Consider the following 20,170-nt stretch of genomic DNA (forward strand, 5'->3'; position numbering starts at 1 on the left):
AAGGCTCATGGGAAATGGCAACTTTAAATGGGGAATTATCAGAAAAATGAAAAAAACTTTTTAAAGTTTTATTTATTCCTCTTTTATCCAAAAATATAAATTCAGAAGATATAAAAATTCAGCAAATCACAATGAGGGAACTCCTATTTTCCTAAATCCAGAAGAATCTACATCAAGGATAGGTAATAGTGTGAACAGAGGGACAGCAGCTGGGAAATACAGACTGCATGAAAAACAACAACAGGCTATTTTGGCCTAAGGGTAAAAATAGATGTAGAGAAATGTTAGGAAATAAGAAATAAAACAATAGCTCAATATCAGATTATAATGGAAGATTGAATAGTAGGCAAAAGAATTCTGAGCCTTACTCAATAGAGTGTAGAAAGCCATTGAAGGGATTTGATTACAGGAAGAACATGGCCAGGTGGATTCTAAGAAAGAAAGGTTCACATCCTACCTCGGGTGCTTACTGACAATGTCACCCTGGGCAACTCACATAACCTTTCATGGTAGCAGCGTCCTCATCTGTCAAATGAAGAGTTCAAATAAATGGATTCTGAATCTCCATTCAACCCCAGACCTGAAATTCAGTGACTCCCAAAATGTTGAATGATTTGAAAGAAAGTATAGATGGAAAGTCAGATTATTGATAATTGTACCTTTGAGATAAGGCTGGAATTGGGTTAAACTTCAAGCTTTGGGTTAAGAGAATTTTAGCATTTAAAAATTTACAATTGAAAGGAGAAAAGCCCTAATAAAAGAATCTTTCCTTTTTTGAAAAGTCATGACATTTGTCCTCCAATCTTATAGCTCTCCCATTTTCCGTGATATTTAACACACTACTGATATTGATTGATTCTTCAGGCACATATCCCAGTAAATTGTGGATCCAAATCTGGAGCAGATAACTTGAATTGATCAAGGTCAATTAGCTTATCTCAAATATTCATTCATAGTTATTTTTGTTCTGTTGTTTCCAGTAAAAAGTTATTTCTCCTTTGCAAAAAAAAAAAAAAAAAAAAAAAAAAATAAGATTTGAGCAGCTGTACCTATTCTTGGTTTTCACTCATTTTCCAGAGTGTTGAGGGAGTATATTGCTGTGCTCAAATGGGAACTGGGTCACTAAGCCATACATAAAGACCCATTTTGTTAAATATTTCCCAATTACATTTTAAAGTGGTTGGGCTATATTCAAGAATGTTGTAATTCATATTGATACTTCTGGTATAGTGGAAAGAAAGCTTTGGATATAAGAGTCAGGAAGACCAGAATTTGAATTTTGCCTCAGGCACTTACTAGCAGTGTGACCTTAGGCAAGTCTCTTTCTTAAACTCTTCTCTCAGCTTTAGTTTCGTCATCTGCAAAATGGGAATAACTTCTTAGGGTTGTGAGGACCAAATTAGAAAACACATGTATTTTGCAAACCATAAAGCACTATACAAACATTAGCTATTATCCCATCCACTCAAAGCAATCTCTTCCATGATCCTTTTTTTAATTGCCTAAAAAAATCTAAACCTTTTTCTGTTGTCCTTATTTTCTGTTGCCATCTTCACCTCATTCTGAGCTTTAGTATTCCTACCTTTCTTATATTCATCCTCAGTTATTTGATTCTACTTCCATCTCCTGTATATTTCTTTTTAAAATGAGTTGATTCATGAGTTCACTCTTTATCCATATCTGTCTTTTCAAAGAAATCTCATTCTTTTCTCATTTATGTTTTCAATATTTCATACTTAGTTATCCCAATCCTCTAGACATGACTTGTCATGAACTCTGGTTGCTAGATTTCCCCACATGAACAGACTTTGATTATATTATTCTCATCTCCCTGTTACCTATCTGGGGTGTGGGTATTTAAATATTCCCCCATCCAGAGCCATAATCCATTGATGGGTATCATCACCAGGTAAGTGTATGAGATCCTTTATACCTTTTCTCTGAATCCTTTGAAATCATTTTTCCTAGAGGCAACTAGGTAGTGTGATGAATAGAGCACCAGCCCTAAAGTCAGGAGGACCTGAGTTTAAATCTGATCTTAGATACTTAATACTTCCTAGCTATGTGACCCTGGTCAAGTCACTTAACCCCAATTGGCCCAGCAAAAAAAAAAAAAAAAAAAAAAAAAAAAAAAAAAAAAGGGAAAAAAATCACCTAAGATGTATGTTAGACTATTCTCCTTGATCACAATCTTTAAAGAATGATCTTGTACCTGAGGCTTGCCACTATTTACATCCCAATAGCCAGCCAGCCCTTACTATTAATGAGAATCAGATCCTGACAAGAATTTCCTTTTGTGGGTTCTTTTGCTTTTTTTGAAGGTTGAAATACTGAGATCAATAAAGAAGACATTAATTGCTCTTCTTTTTGTCAAAGCTAAATTTCTAGCAGAAGTCTGAATAATTGAAGTTCCCTATCACTGTATTCCTTTGTACCAATACCAGAAATATATGTTTTGTAATTGTTATTCAGAAAGCTACTCATAGACCTGGTTTATTGAATGAGTAGATATCAAAGGTTGGAGCATTTGGGATCAAACACATTGGCAATTATTGTTTGAACAGAAATAGTAACCAAAATTCTACTCTACCAGAAATTATAGAGTATTTTAATTTTAGTGTCTGTTCTTTAAAGCTCTCCTTTGAATTGTGTATATATGTATATTTATCAGTTAAAGTAGATATCCCTGATCACTTTTTTCCTTCTTACTAGATGGCTTTGAATCTCTCCGAACTTTTTCTAATAAACTATACTCAAACCCTTCTTTTTAAAAATATCACCAGAAAATTGTATAATGATTACATTTTTTTAAACTGTCATTTCATTTCTTCCTTAAAAACAAAACAAAAAACAACTATGAATTATATATTTAGCATTGCAAGAGATCTTAAAGGTTTAAAGGTCATCTAATCCAGCCTCATAACTTTGCAGATGAGGATAATTAAGAAGCTAAAATCAGTTAGTGGCAAAGGTAGCATTTGAGCCAGAAGTACAATGCTTTTTTCTCTACTACTATTCCTACTTGTATCCACTTGCCTCTCCAGAAAGACAAGGATTAGTATCCCCATTTTACAGAAATTTTGCTCAAAAACTAATTCTGATGCTTCAGCACGAAGTGACTCACTTCTAGAACTCTCAAAATTTATGCTAGGTAGAGCACAAAATCTGGAAGGCATTCTCCTTTCTTTCTTCTTCCGCACCTCCTCCCCGCTTGCCCCCGACATATTCCACATCATGCCATAAAGGTTTAGAATCTATCTTAAACTCATCTATTCCCTCTTTCCGTCCTGGTAATATAAGTATATGCCAATGATAAAACCACTTTCACCCAGATACCCTTGTCATGAATTCTGGTTGCTAGATTTCCCCCCATGAATAGCCTTTGATTATACTATTCTCATCCCCTTTTACTTATGTGAGGGGTGTGTGTGTTTTTTTACATAAAAAAATCTAGAGCTGTAATAATCCATTGATGGGTGTCATCCCACCATGTTTATTTGGTCAATTTTGTCTCTATGCATTAGGATTTCTAGTTCTCCCAGTTTGTTGCCTGAACTTAGGACTTTCTCTTATAATTTGTCATGAGGCCAAAATCCATTGACTTGGATTTCGTATCCTATGAATTTGTGAGTAGCCCAAGTGCTATTTTCCCCTTTGTTACTATGTATAGATTTGCAAGATACTTAGCAAATGCATTGTTTTTCAGTCTTTGTTCAGTATGCTCCCATCTCTAGCCAATAATATTCTGGCCTTATATTTTACCCCTTGGTCTAGAAATCTGAATTCCATCCTCAGACATCACCTTGTTACTTACCTATTCATTTCACAAATTGTTCTCTTCTGCATTCCTTCTCTTTAATAAACAAAAATAAGGAGAATATAACCTGTATTCTTGAAGTCTTTAGTTTTTTGCTTGATAGTTCATAATTGCTGGCAATATTTTTTTTTTTGGTTTTTTCTGGAAATATCATTTGTGCCTATGTGAATCATTAAAATGGATAATATTTATTTTTGATAAAATATGTATGTCTCGGATTCATACCCCCCAAAAACAACAGGCTTTAATTAAATCAATTACATCAATTAAAGAGGAGTTCATTGCCCCTGAGCAGGAAATTCACAACTACTACTACTCTTCTCTTCTTGATCTCTCACCTGATTTATTCTGTGACTCTCAGGCAACTTCTACCTCCGAGCATCCAGTTCATGTCTCTTTAAAAAGAGCTGTTTTTAAATCTGATTATACAGTACTCTTTTGCTTCCTTTTTTCATTATCTTGATAAAGGGTCAGTTCCCCCCCACCCCCAAGCCCTCCACCTCAGAACACTTTTATTCCCATTGAACCCTGCTGTCTCCTTTAAGAATGTTTTCTCCTTAATCTGGAGATTTAGAGGAGATATTCTCCCAGGTCCCTCACTTTTTCAAGGAGGAAGGTCTGCCTACACTTGGAAAACAGATAATTCACTCTATTGTGGTAGAAACAAAAGTGGACCACTCAATACATGTCACTGCATGATTTCTCCTACTCTCCATCATACTTGTCTTAAAACTATTTGGTGAGTCCTTATCCTTACTGGTTAAAATCTTTTAGTGTTCATTTTTCTAGCAGTCTGTTCTACTGATTTACTGAATTTTTGTTTGTTCCATTTGCCTTTTTATCCTTTCCTTACCTTGCCTTGTTTTGCTAACTACTATCTTCTTAGTCTTTTTAGATCTACCCCTTCATATTCCACTACCTAATTCTGTTAAGTCTTTTAAATCCTTATATGTTTTCTTTAATTATCCTTGATCTTGCTTTTATACAATTTAAGCAGTTGACTCTCAGTCAAATCTGGGTTTAAGGATTCTTCAAAATTTTCATCCATTTCTCCTTTTCAGATTCAACTTCACCTAATTAATCTGCATTATTTTGCTCCTTCCCCACAGAAACAGGAAGCAAAAGTTCTCATTTATGAGATTGGTTTGAGCAAAACTTGTTTTTGGTCGGAATGTCAGGACCTGATTTTAATTCTGTGGAACAAGTCAGAAAAAACACTAATGTTTTAACTGGTTTTAAATTAACAAAAAATGTCAACTTCTTTAAATAAGTTATATTCTCTTGTCACGCTGATTAGTCATTACATCTCTCTTTTCCAACCTTTAATAAGAATTCTGAGTTAATGCTAGAAATAGGGATCATAATTGAGTAAGATTGGTGCTTAAGTATTCTCATATCAGTAAGATGAGCATTTTTATAAAACATTTTTTTGTCTCCAGATTAAAAAAAAAAAAAATTGTGGTTTTTAAATCAGTAATTTGTGGTTTTAAACCAGAAACTTGAACTTACTAATTTAGCTTATTTTCATTTCTATGACAATTTAAGCTATATATAAAATGTTTTCTCCCTAAAAGCCATCTGCAATTTGAGATGTTTAAGCCTCAGGGTAGGCTTAGTTCAGTGTCATTCTTATCACATTTGTGATAAATGTATTTCCTTTGCTATCTACTTGCTTGGCAGCATTTACATGCAAATAATTCCCTGAGTTGACCCTTCCTCATCAAAACCCAACTAAAATGCCAAGCAAGTGAAAGATTTGTGAAAGTTGGAATTTTAAATCAAAATATTAAATTACATTCATCAGAGTGAAAGTAAAATATTGGAAAATTAAGCAGAATAGCAAATTCTATGTTGTTTAAAGATTACCTTTCAATGACCCTTTTTTATCTTTTTCTCTGTCTTTTATGCAGGAGGCCAAATAAGCTTTGATGTGTTTCCTAATGGATGGGATAAGAGATACTGTCTGAGACTTGTTGAAAATGATGGCTATAAGACAATTTATTTCTTTGGAGATAAAACCATGCCAGTAAGTTTTAAAGTATTTTTACAGTTTGTTTATTCTTAGTATTCTACTCTAAATGAGAAAAATGAATAGGCTTTCTCCACATAAGAAAAGTACTGAATACTTGATCATTGCCTGAGTTTGTTGCCGTGTTTAGACATAATGCTAGTCTCACCCATTCCTAAGCATTTTCCTAGAAACATAGTTCTGGCCATAAGGGAATGGAGAAGCACAGATGAGGCTTTCTCTTTTAGCTAAGGCATGTAAATTTCCACTGTAGGAAGAAGCAGCAAAGCAAACTTAGATCTATTTCAGTTTTAATCTTTAAATGTTGCCCTTTTTTAGTTACTTAACACATTGTTTCAATTCCATTACTGTTGAAAATTTGCTCTTAGCCAATCTGGTTTGCTTGTTATAAAAATTGTATCTTAATCTGTATTGTAACTTTTTAAAAAACTGCATAGGATTTAGAACGAGGGACCTTAGAGACCATTGTAATGCAACTTTTTCAGTTTATAATCAAGGTAACCCAGATCCAGAGAGATCAGGTATCTTGCCCAAAATTGTACAAGTAGTGAGTAACAGATAATGTTTGAATTCAAACTCTGTAACTCCCAACATACTTCTTACTGTACTTTGCTTCTATTTGCATAGATTGTCTTGTGAAATCCTTCCTTAAAAGTTAGATATGATTTGAGTTATATATTGGCAAGAAAGTGAATCTCATTTAGAGGAGTTGAAATACATTTTCTTCTTGTTTTTTTTTTATGTATGGCACTCACACCAAAGATAGTATAAGTGGTGACTGAAAATAACCAAAATTATGTAGAGAGGGGAAGGAGTAATCCAGTTCACCTTACTTCCCAGTCCCAGACTGTCAGTTCCCCAAATTCTAAATACCCTATCTTTCTGGTATAGAAAATTATACTAAGATATTATCAATAAAATTATCTATTTAGGCTGGCAGCCCATGAACCATGTCCTCTAATCCTGGCATAAAAAATAGATTGGCATTTAGTATATGCCATTTTGGAATTTAATTCTTGCTTAGAAATATCCTTTGTTAAGCAGACCAGCCTATTATATGTCCAAGATTTTAATGAAAAAAATTTATTTTGCAATATATAATAAAGTCATTTTCATAATCTATAATTCTCCAGACTTATAGTAATAGTTGATTTTACTTTCTTGACATTAAGGCAAATAGCACGAAATATGAGAAGGCAAAGGGTGTTAATGGATTATGGTTTGGCAGAATGCATTACCTACAAATCTGGGTTTGTATCCTTTTAATGTCCTCTACCTTAGAAGTGAGGACATTAATAAAGTGTTTTGCCATTGACAATATAAGTCACTAATAAACTAAGCCATTATATGGTGAAAGCCTCATCCCTTGAGTTTTACCAATTTAGATTTTGTGACAATTCATAGAATGATAGACTTGGAAAGCATGTGAATTATCTAGTCCAACTCCCTCATTTGATAGATGAGGAAAATAACTTACTTTGAGTCATATAGCTAGTAAATGGCAGAATTAGGACTTGAACCTAAAACTTTGGTCATTTACTTCAGGGTCCTTTCTGCTATATCATACTGCTTCATATACCATAATATGAATTAGGATTGCAGAGAATGAGTGAGAGATTTGGGATGAAGGGGTGGAGAAGAGGATGATGTTAACCCTTCCCAAGAGAATAAGTTCAGGCCCTATCTCTTAAGAAACCTTTCCTGATCACCTCAGCCAGCTAGGGTCTCCCTCTGCACTGAAGTCCTTTAGCAGTGTCTATACTACAAACTTGGCACTTCTCATGATTTTTATTGTAATTATCTTTTTATGTAGAACCCCAGTCTCCTGAATAAATTATAAATTATAAGCTCCTTAGAGGCAGAGACCACATTTCATACTTCTTGATGCCTATCATCAAATACAGTATTTGCATGAATTAAGCACTCACAAAATTATTTAATTGCTTAAAGTGATTTCTCCAAAGCCCATATAGTTGGTAACAAAAGCCTTTTAGATATCTTGACTCCAGTTCAAGAAATATTTGATAGCATGTTACAGAGTACCTTCTGGTAGAGTTAAGTTAAAACAGTTTTGTTCTTTTCATCCTTGTGATGTGTATTCATATAAATAAAATTTTATACTTTATATTCTTTATGATTGAAAAAAATTTATATATGATTGCTATATCTAGTTATTGAAATCATTTTCAGGATAATGTTCATTAAATAGGTTCCATTTAAAAAATCCATTGCAAACTGTCACTATCTGATCTCATGCTATTTCTGTTTTTCAAAAACAACTAGGAAGTATAATTATATTCTATTCAGATGCTAAGTAACTCTTAAGGAGCTTACTCATACCTGCCTACTAAATGTCATTTTCTTTCATAGTGAAGAAAGGAGGAACTTGTTAATAGTACAAAAACTTACTTTGGGGAAAAGATGGCCTTCAGATTGTCATCAGAAAAAGTCTCATTTTGTTTATTCCACTTGACAAATTAGAATCTAATTCTTGAGACCAACAAAAATCAACTTCAGATGTTTTTTCTAGCTATTATTCAGGAAGTTTTCCCATATTGGGATCATTGCCACTCTCCATTCTTAAGTACCACTTATACCTCAATTTGCAAACCCTTTATCCTTCTTTCCATAGCCATCAGGATCTGTATTTGGGTTTTTTAGCTCCCCCCCTTACTGCAAATTGCCTTTAATCCACTCCCCATGCACACACTAAACTGCTAATGTCTTAAATTTCTATTTCCAATGTGAACATTCTCAGCTCCTGCCCCCTTTATAAATCCTGTCAGCATCAGCTTCTCCTTCCCACTGGTCATAGAAGAGAGGTTCCAGCTATTCACCAAAATTAATCCTTCAGTTTTTAATATCATTCCCTCATGCCTCTTTAGCACCTTATTCCAACGATCATTCCCTTGTTCTCATTGCATCTTTGCATCTAGCTAACAAGTATGTTGAGGTTTTCTCATTCTAAAAGGAAAAAAAAAACGAACAACTTTTAAGCATTTCCATTCTATCTTCAGTTCTGTATTTGTCCATAACAATGCCAACATTGATGCCTCCACTTCTTCAATATTCACTCTCACCTTGACCCCTTGCAATCAATTTTGATACAATTGAAACTTCCAGTATATAGATCTCCAATAGAATGTGAGCTCCTTGAGGGCAGGGTCTGTTTCTTTCCTCTTATTTTTCTTCTCCAACATCTTACCATGGTGCCTGCCATATAAAATTAGTACTCAATAAATGCTTATTTACCTATTTAATGTCACCAGGACTTTCCTATTAACCAAATCCAAGCAGGTGGTGTTTTCCTTACTACAGGATATTCTCTTTGTTGGTTTCAGAGACCATATTGGACTGATTTACCTCTCTAACTGACCTCCTTTGTCTCTTTCACTGACTAATTATTCCTGCAAAACCCATAATGTGGACATTGCACAAAACTCTATCCTTGGCCCTCTCCTTTTTTTCTATACACTAATGGTGCTGTGGTAATGTCATTTGTACCTGTGGCTTTAACCATTACTCTTAGACAAACAATTCCCGTATCTATCTCTCTGGACTTTTCAGTCTATACTTTCTTCTTCTCCTGCTGCCCTTAGGACATTTCCATCTGGATATCCCCATAGTGATCCAGATCTGACATAAACAAAAGAGTTCATTATTTTTTCCCTGACCCTATTCCTTCTTTGACTTTACTGTTTCATTCTGTTATAATACCATTCACCTAATTTTCCCTATTTGTAACTTAAGGTCAATTTATTTCTTCTCCCTCACCTCACATATATAATCATGGGAACATAATAGAATTAGAGCTGGAAAATCCATTAAAACCAACAAGCCTAATACTTCAAAATGCAGAAAAGTCCAAAGGAAAATGCATAAATATGCAGTAAAAGAAGGTAAAGGAAATTGATTTTTGGATGAACTTCTACTTTTAAAAAAATTCTCTTTAGTAGGAGTAACATCATCAACAAGAAATATTTAGTGAACCTTTTACTTTAAGTATTATTTTAAGTCATTGAACTGGTTTTTTAATGTCTTTGTTATAAAGGTAGCAAGATTAATAAGACGTACCAGTCAGACTTCCTTGGAAAGATTTTTCAGGAGACCTAGGTAATTTTTATCATTTCAGAAAGCTCTCCTAAATTCTAAGATCTCCAGTTGGTCTATGATCTCATTGATGATGCAGGTGATCCCTCAAAGATCACCATTCCTTTTCATCCTGGGTGATTCTTGCGTCTTACTATAAAATTTCTACTGGGAATCTACTAAGTATTATATTCCTTCCTTGAGATCTCTTGATATTTCATTTGTTCCAATAGGAATGTGGGCTATCAGTTGACTAATCCTTTCTTGTTATAGTACCAACCTACATAAACTTTCCTGGTTATAAATATTTCTTGAATACTATATTTTCATCCTGTTTCTTCTGTTCATTTCTTCATTGATAACAAGTTACACCGCTTATTTCTACCTACCATGCAAATTCCATCAATTTTTAGGTGAACTAACATATATTAACATCATTATGTTCTAAATATTTCCTAGTTACATTTTAATCCGATTCCAGCAGCACTGAGTAGTTTTCTAGGGCCCACATTTGAGGCCTTTGGACCATAACAGACTGTTTTGACTTCACGTTCACTATCGAATAAAATAAACCAACATTTAAGGTCCTTTGTAATTGGCTGCAACTTACCTTTCCAACCGTAATTTATTTTCTTTTCACACATTCCATCCAAAATGAACTTGTTTTCTGAACTCAGTGCACTATTTCCTCTTTCTATGCATTTTATAGACCAGAGGTTCTCAAACTACGGCCCAAGGGCCAGATGAGGCCCGCTGAAGACATTTATGCAGCCCACCAGGTTATGGCAAATGGGCTGAGGGGCAGAGACAGAGTGTGAGCTTTTGTTTTTACTATAGTCCGGCCCTCCAACAGTCTGAGAGACAATGAACTGGCCCCCTATTTTAAAAATTTGAGGATCACTGATATAGACTAAATAAGGTTTCCATCTTATTTCCACCTTTCAGAGTTCTTACTTTTTTTCAAGCCTCCTGTCATATACTACTCCCCTCTTCTATAAAGCATTTCCTATTCCCTTCAGCTGAAAGTGTTCTTTCCCCTCCTACAGTTTTCAAGAGCATTTTGTAAGGTTCTCTTCTTGGTAATAATCATACCTAGCTCTGTATTATTGTTCTTACTTATGTACATGTTGCATTGCCCCCTGTAAAAATGTAAATTTGAGGCCATGGATTGTTATTTTTAACTCATTGTACATCCCATAATGAGCACATAGTATTTAACTCATCATAGGTACCTACTACATGTTGAATCATTGAGTGCCTCCCTTTCACCTGCTCCTCCTTTGGAGTCCTTGTACTTGCCTAAGGTGTCACGTGTAATTAAGTAGCTGGGACAGGTGTAGAACCCAGTTATTCTGGCTCCAAATTCAGTGTTCTTTCATCATCATCTTGCTGCCAGAAACTAATGTCATGAGTTTTAAAAAAAAAAAAAAAAAAAGAAAGAAAAAAAACAAACAGATTATAGGTTCAGAAGATCATGGGATTTTGAAGCTGTTTCAATTCTCTCATTTTATAGATAACAGTAAGATAAGTTATGCATTTAAAACTGCTATTAAAAATAAGTCTTTGACTAAAAATTTTTTTCTTAAAGTATTTGTCAAAATTAATGATACCTTACTTATACAATATTGCATATAATTCTACTGCACACATTTTTCGTTTTTAAAAAATCATTTCTCCTTTACCCTCCCTTCCCCCAAAAAAGGATAGTGACAAGTTATAGATAAAAATCATAAATTCTGGAAGGCCTTATCTGAAATTTGAGCCTTGCTAATTTATATACAATCTAAGAAATTCTTGGTACTTTATATGTAATAACAAACTTAAGCCCTATCGGTAAGCAGGTAACTAATTTAGCTACCCATGAATCTAAATCTTATTTCTACCACTAAATAGCCCTTTGTTCTCTTAGACTGGAACTTTGTTCAATAAAAGCACACAGGATTATAGGATTGATTTAAAGCTGGAAAAGACCTTAGTGACTAATCCACCCCAATCATTTACTGTAGAGGGTCACAGTCAGTGCAGAAACTCTGGGTTAGGTATAAGACCCTTCAGCTCAGAGGACACCTGCTAACAATGTCTGGTTTGGCTCCCCATCTCCCCTAAGGTCTCACGGCCTTCCTGAGAAGTCAGGGAGCGGTGACCCATGTTGAGATTGAAGCAGAGTGATAGCAGGTGGCAAACTACATACAATAGCATGTTGTTTATGTGATCCTACGTGCTCAGAGTTGTTTTTGTTACATTATAAAAAGGGGAAAGTCCCTGAAATAAACGAACTCAATTTTTTCCACCATCCTTGGGAGTCCTGCCTCATCACTTCTCCACTAGGAAGGCATATTTTAATATATCTTTAATAATGGGGGTTCTAGAAAGCAATGGTACATTTTGTGTCCCCAGCTTGGGGGCTAAAAGTAGGATACAACAGTTTTACTGCTGAGAAAAAGGCCAAGAGACACAAGGTCATATCCCCTATTAACCTAAGAGTTGTATAGTAACAAGTTAGATGGTACAGTAGTAATGTATAATTCACAAAAGCCTTTTAACATTTATCTCATTTGATCTTCATATAACCGCTCTAGGAGGTTAGGAGACAATACCATCCACATTTTATAGATGAGGGCACTATGGCAAAGATAGGACTCCTATATATTTTATTCCAAATCCAATAACCTTATGATGGGTACAGAATAGAAGGATTATTCAGAGTCTTGTAGTTTTGATGAAATTCAAATATGCTATATGAAAACACTTTTGTCACATTGTGGCTGATTGAAAAGGTAGATTAGCCAGTGACCAAACAGCTTCCCAGCACTTGGTGTATTTGCTTTCTCCAGTGTTTCCCAAGAACTGTAATTTCACTGTACCATGACAACTGTAAGATGAATAGGTATTCAACAGCCTCTAGAGCAAATTAATTTCAACACTCACTGTTTTATATGCTCTAGCTTTTCCAATTCAGTGAGAAAGCAAGCTTTTCCCAGATTCACTGTGTATAGTCTTTTGCAGTGAGGAAAGGAAAGCATGAATTGTTAAATTTTCCTATAATAGGTTTGTTGAAATAAGTCTGCCAGCTTTTTAAGTATCTATGTACCTCTAAACCATCTGTTGCTGTATCGATACAAATGTTCTTCAGTACTGTGAGCTAATTTGTGAGCAAGCTGAAATAGGAATCAAAAGATCTAGTTCTACCACTAAATAGTACTTAGGCAAGTCATTTCCTTTTCTGGAATCCATTTAACTCTGTAAAAAAAGGGTATTGAACTAGATGGTGTTCATGTTCCCCTATCATTCTAACATTTTATACAGTCATCTTCCCCATGATGTGGTTTATCCTTATAATCAGCATCATAATGGTACTCTACTACTAAAATTATCAAGAGCACGTGCAAGTGTTGGAAGAAAAATAGAATTTAAGAACCTATCTCAATACTCATAACTTCTACGAAATGGCAGGTGCCCGGGGTGAATTACTCTAGACTTTTAAATATTAATAAGCTGGTTTCACTGATAAATTATTGCTAGCCCAAATATATGAGATTCATGGCATATAATCTCTTCATCCTCTCCTTATTCTTCATTAAAAATTTTTTTTCTAAAAGGCAAGTATTTCGTTAAAATAGATCAAATTTTAAAACAAAACAATGAAAACAAATTGCTTTATATCTATTTAATCTAGCAAAATACATTCTCCATGTTAGCCATGTCTGAAACTCTGTTTCTGTATCTTAAGTTTATCTTTTCTCCTTCAGGAGGTAATGTTCCATCTTCATTCATTTGGACTCAAGATCTATCATTGCCCTATCAGTTTCTAAAGTTTTTATGTTATCATTGAGTAAAATGTAATACTAGTTGTATTCCTTTTTCTTTGCATCAGGTTCATAAAGATCTTCCCAAGTATCCTTGAAATGGTTCATTTCATTATTTCATAAGACAGTTATTCAGTTACATTCATATACCATTCATTTGTTTAGCCTTTTTCCAGTAGCCTCTCAGATTGTTTTGAATATATGTTTATTTGTGACTTCTTTTACCAAAAAGTCTCTTTACTTCACCTCTGACAACACAGATAAGCAGTACTTAATAATGGCGGGCAGATCCCAAGTTAGAAATCTCCTTTTCTTTATGGCTCCAGGGTTCATTCTTTTAGAAATTGTCTGTATTACCCACCCTCAAACCTCAAACCCTGCCCCTTTTCTGGTGTACAAGAGGAATACCTCCACAGGAAGGAACACCCAATAGCTTTTGCAGAAACTGAAAGTTAAAAAAATTTCAAGCCCCATCCTCAAGAAGGAAAACCAAAACCACTGAGGTTCAATTGTTTTATAATGCAAAATGCTACATTTAAGCCCTAATAATATTAGCAGAGGTATTGGCAAATACTGGCACCATCTTTCCCCAACAGGTGTTTTTAGGGTTATTTTAGCCCTGTCATGTTACAGGTTTTCTTGCCCAGTGCTACATGGCATGTTAGTGAATTGAAAACATGAATCCACAACTCCCATTTACCTATATACTTCTCTCACTTCCTCCCTCTTCTGGGAATATACCATAGAACATCTTTAAAACTGTGCTGCTTTTCACACATATATCTATACCAACACAGTATTTTAATATATCATATAAATGGTAGTTTTTCATAGCAGGAAAACGCGATCAGAGCTCTTGTCTTCCTAACTGGTCCATGCAAATGCCCAAGTCCTAAAAATTGCCTTCATTTGAATGTGGCACTTAACAAGTGAATACAAACTAAGTATATCTTTATCCCAAGGACAGATATAAAATGTGTAAAATCTTTCAGCTTCAGAAGTTAAGGCACAAACAGGCCAAATTTTGTTTCTGTCATGAGGAATTCAAATAAATGCTTTAATAAAAAACCTATAACCGTGTTAAATTTAATATAGTTAAATTTTATATAAATTTAACATCAATCCATAGTTTAATCTAGTTTTTTATGATTCATATGTGAAATGTTTATTAATGATTACATTTTTAATAAAAAGATAATTTTTTAAAGTTTTGTTGGCAAAATGATGGATTTTAATCCGTTTAATGAACTCCTCCAGGTGTCTCTGATTTATTTACAAAAATAGCTTGTCTTTGACAGATGTTAAATTTCCATGGACAGCACACCAATTTACTGTTCTTTTAGATATTTCTTATCTACCAACCCATTTCTACATGTACTTTGTGAAATGAGTGGATGCCCATCATTTAGAGAATGGCTGAATAAGTTGTGTTATATGGCTGTAATGATACTATTGTTCTGTAAAAAATGAGGGGCAGCTAGGTGTTGCAGTGGATAGAGCACTGGCCCTGAAGTCAGGAGACCTGAGTTTGAGTTCAAATATGGCCTCAGAAACTATGGAGACTGTTTGCAGATTTGAAGCATACTAATTTCAGGGTTGTGTTTTTTGTTTTTGTTTTTTTTTTATTGTGGTTTTTCCCTTTTCTTCTAATTTTTCTCTCACAATGTGACTAATATGGAAATGTATTTAAAATGATTATACATGTTTAACCTATATGAGATTGCTTACTCTTTTGGGAAGGTGGGAAAGGAATGGAGAAAGGGAGAAAATAATTTGGAATTCAAAATCTTTTAAAAATGAGTTGAAAACTATCTTTACATGTAATTGGAAAAAATAAAATATTGTTAAGTCGAAAACCACGAAGTGCTGTCTAGAAGTGAGATCTGAAATATAGTAGATATTTCACAGGGCTTAGAAGAATATAATCATCATTCATAAAACTCAAATTCTTAAACATCCAGACAGGATGCAAAGGCATCTTTTTTTTTTTTTTTTTTGCTGAAGCAATTGGGGTTAAGTGACTTCTCCAAGGTCACACAGCCAGAAGGTGTTAAGTGACTGAGGTCAAATTTGAACTCAGCTCCTCCTGACTTCAGGGCTGTGTTCTATCTACTGCATCACCTAGCTGCCCCTGGCATCCATTTTTTAAAAATGGATTAGATATAGAAAAGCTCTAACAAAGATTTACTATATAATTTGTTTATTCACTTTGAGTTCTAATGATGCGACTCACAAAATTACGAACTTGTTTTAACTATAATTTGTGAAAGCAAGTGTTTTAAGGGTGAACATCTAATTTTCCAAGAAAAAGAACTTGGATATAACCTTTTTAAAAAATATATTGATGTAAGTAATGTTTTAGCTTTGGGAACAAATCACTTTCCCTTTTTGGGCTTTTTCTGCAAAATAAGATAACAGATAAAGATAATTTCTAAAGGCCCTTACAGCTTTAAGTTTCTATGTTTAAAACCTAATCACAGTTTTGTGGACAGAAGGAAAGAACTAAATAAAGCAGCCAATACAATAAAAACATAATTTTTCTTTTATAAGTGTAATTGCATGTTCCAAGTTGACTTATGATTCAAAGAAAAGATTTTTATCTTTTTTTTTTTTTTTTTTAAACTTGTTTCTTGATTAATTAAGGCCTTTTCCCCCTTCCTTAAGATTAATGGATTAATCTGTGGTATATTTCTCTATCTCTGCTAAGAGTAAAGTTTTTGATTTCTTTGGCAATTTTTGGCTCTGAAGTAACAATAATCACATGCTAAAAAGAGGTTAATAAGTTAAAAACCTATTTATGTCTTTCTTGTGTTTATAGGGTGGAAATGACTATGAAATCTACACAGATTCCCGAACAGTTGGTTATTCAGTAACGAGCCCAGAGGATACACAAAGAATTTGTGAAGAACTTTTCTTGTAGTTTTACATTTCCTGGCCATAAAGAGTGAAAGAAAGAAAAAAAGTCATCTCAAAACTAGAGAAGTTAACAAGCCTCAAAGACTTGATACTTCATTTCAAACTCAAGAAATGCTGCCCTGCCCACCTCTAATTCAGACATCACAGGGTCTTTTACAGCATGTTTTGAATTACTGTGAGCAGTGGTCAGTACCCTCAGTAAAGTAGACACACATATCTTCACTCCTAAATTAAAGTTAGAGCCCATCTTTCTTCTTTGTATCTGGAAAAACTAAAGAAACAGAAGAGTTCTTGATTTGTGGATCCTAAGGCAACAGTTGACTCAAAGGAACATCCATTTTTCAAGGAGAAACTAAGCATAATCATGGTATACACATTTATCTTTTGGGGGAAGTTTTTATAATGGAAAGTAAAAGTGAAAATTTAACTACAAGTGACAAACAGGGATCCTGTGACAGATTTTATGTGTATAATTTGACCTCCAAAACAGCAACATAGCATTTCTTATATGAAAAATTCTGCAGTTTGAAACTTAAACCCACCATTCACTAAATGGAAAATGTTCCTACTGATTTTGGGCTTTTGATGAAGACTCCTTGTTTTGCCAAAATTATATTATGAAACTCACATCCCTGTGATCACTGCTTTATTCATATTAAAGGACTTTATTCATATTAAAGCTGATTGCGTACGATTGGCTAGATGACAGCCCCTAGAAAACTTATCCTTTGGTTCATCACTGTTGGAAACTTGGGAATTTACTTCTATTTGAACAGTACAGCTAGTTCATCCACTGTATAACAATCATATCTGTCAACTCACTGCCTTTGATGGATGAGAATGGAAAACATCCAACTAGCACGTGATTGCTGAGGCCAGAATAACCTTCCAGGATCCTGACCTAATGGGAGCCTCAGTTTACAAAATCTGGGCTGGTCTCTTGAGTACCCTAAAACAAAACAGCTCTAGAACTTTTCCCCAGTCATCAAGAACCACGTTGTACTTGGCTAGGCTGTATAAGAAATGCTCTAAGTTAGCTATCTACCTCCTAGCTATTTTAAAGGTAAAGTTTAAAAAAAAAGCCTAACTAACCAGTCAGCAATATAAAGTTTCTCATCCTACCATTATTTATTAGTGAAAAATATCATTTATTGCTTAACCCTCGTGTAAAATTGAATACTTGCTTTAGAAAAAAATGAGAACATCTGTGGTTTCATTTCTTTTATTTAGTTGATTCAGTATTTCCTTATTTGAATTTTGGATAAAAAATGGAACAAAATCAGAAACCTTTGTCCATTTTGTAACATCTAATCTCTCCAGTGAAGCAATTAAAAAAAAAAAAAATAAAAAAAAAGCACTCCCCTTCTTTGCAGCTGATAGAATGAAAGGATAGGTGACCATAAGGACAGCACCTGCAGCTAGGTTTTACTAACAGGACCTTGTACCAATTATACTTTCTCTTGACTGGCTTCCTCTTTAGTGTCATCATTGGCAAAACTATTGAAGTGGCCCAGAGCATGCAAGCAAGCACAAGAGAAAGACTAAACCCTGCCTAACCCCCTTCTGAGTTAGACTGGGGCTAGTAGTAGCCCCAGTCTAACTTCTACTTACTTGGGAGTGATAGCCAGCTAGGCACTGATCTGGGGAAAATATTGGGAATGGAAACCATAAATCTCTGCTCTCACCGAGCAAAGTGTTGCACATGGCATTTCTGATTAGTAACATTCAGAAAACGTGACTGATCAAAGGCTTGTTTTCTTTAACATTGCAAATGAAATAATGTACAAAAAGATTTCTTTTCAAAATCAAAAATAAAATTTTACAGTTTTTAGCAAAAGCACCACTTTTGGCATTATTCATCTTAGTTGACATGAGTTCAGGAGTTAAGGTTTTGCAAGTGTACCACGCAATTTTAAAGTGAGTCATTTGATTGCTTATGCTGTACAGATGAGAAAGACTAAATGGATCTCCCATCCCCCCTTTGGTGTCGGCATGAACTGAAAGAATGTAGCTCATAGAGAGGTTTTAAAAGCCGTCATTTCCTCTGCTTCCCTCTATTTTTATTATAAACGGTAACTAACCTTCATTTCTATCATAGTATTTGCCAGTACTGACTGACCAAATGGCTTTCAAGACCTACACCTATTTTCTGTTATGGCCTTTGAATTTTATATATCAAAATTCATCAAAGTCTTTCATTCTTATACTTAAGCACCAAATTTAAAATTTTCCTTACATGTTGCTTTTTCCACAAATCAAAACTTACTAGGCAACAATTCTTGTGAACTAGGTTTAGACTGAATTCTTAGATAACACCTTATTTGTAATCATAGAATCATTTAATATTAGAGCTGGAAAAGATCTTGCCAAGATTAATAATTAGGTCTCAATGCAGTGCTATTTTTCTGTATGACAATTTCTGAGTAGGGAGTTTTTCAAAGCATAATGAAAGTAAAACTTTAATTTATCCAGGTGAACACCTTTCCACTTTATTATCTAAGATAAATATTTTATATTAAAAAATCCCAAAGAAAAACTAACTGTGAATCAGACTGTGTTCCCCTACATATGCAGGCCCTTTATGAAACAGTCATTCAATCTCATTTACATGGGACTTTGATCTTTCATGACAACTTTTTGTGAGCATGTTTCATTTGAAAAGGAAGCCAGCATATGAAAAACAGTAATAGACAATAGTCCCTCAGGAAAAAATATGTAAAGTAGATATAGCAAATCATTTAAATGACAGCACCTGATTTGTGGATATTTCCCCCATATATGGTAGTGCGCTCCTCTGAAGAATTGAGGAAGGTATTTGTAAATCTTAAAGCTGCCTCAATCTCTGTAAGAAAAGCATAGTGTAGGAACAGCACAGTCTTTGGAGATAGGAAATACCCTGGGTTCAAATCCCAGAACCTTACTTAGTACCTCTGTGACTTTGGTCAGGTCACTTAAGAGCCTCAGAGCCTCAGTTTCTACATTTGTAAAATGACTGACTTCTAAGTTCCCTGCCAGCCCTACATCTTCCTGATATCTTTTATCCAGGAAATTGAAAGGTAAGACTCAGTTCTTTCAACTCATAAAACGTGTTTTAAAAAGACATGAATGATAAACAAAACCTGGAAAAGACAAGAATGTCTTGGAATTTGCCAGAATTTAGACAAAGTGTATTTCCATTTGAAATACATTTCTTGTGTGCAGCCTGAAACAGCACTGAATTTGTTATTAGAAGAGAGTTCAAATCCTAAGTAAGCCTCACTGAATTTAGGTTATCAGACACTACATATATATATATGTATATATATCATGTCACATATATGATACCCCATGATGATAGCAAGCTATTTAAGTGATTTGAGCCTCATTGTCTTTATCTATAAAATGAGAGGGTTTTTGGTCTACTCTAGGAACCTTGGAGAAAAGGAGTCAGCGATTGGGGAAGAATGTTACACCTTTGACTTGGAAAGCTAATGTGTACCTTCCAAAGCAGAAAATAAAGGTTCCCAATAAGAC

At 34.4% G+C, this 20,170-nt stretch overlaps 1 protein-coding gene across 1 annotated transcript in view; it reads left to right on the forward strand.

The window, feature by feature from the left end:
- PMM2 (phosphomannomutase 2) overlaps positions 1 to 17,799 on the forward strand; it is a 28,410-nt gene extending 10,611 nt beyond the window's left edge. Inside the window, exons 7-8 of the mRNA XM_074280507.1 lie at positions 5,728 to 5,843; positions 16,560 to 17,799. Of these exons, the coding sequence (XP_074136608.1) occupies positions 5,728 to 5,843; positions 16,560 to 16,661 (218 nt within the window). The 3' untranslated portion in view covers positions 16,662 to 17,799. The remainder of the gene's footprint in view (positions 1 to 5,727; positions 5,844 to 16,559) is intronic.
- Positions 17,800 to 20,170: the final 2,371 nt, after the last annotated feature.

The sequence above is a fragment of the Sminthopsis crassicaudata genome, chromosome 1, assembly GCF_048593235.1.
Source record: "Sminthopsis crassicaudata isolate SCR6 chromosome 1, ASM4859323v1, whole genome shotgun sequence".
Taxonomy (NCBI): Eukaryota; Metazoa; Chordata; class Mammalia; order Dasyuromorphia; family Dasyuridae; genus Sminthopsis; species Sminthopsis crassicaudata.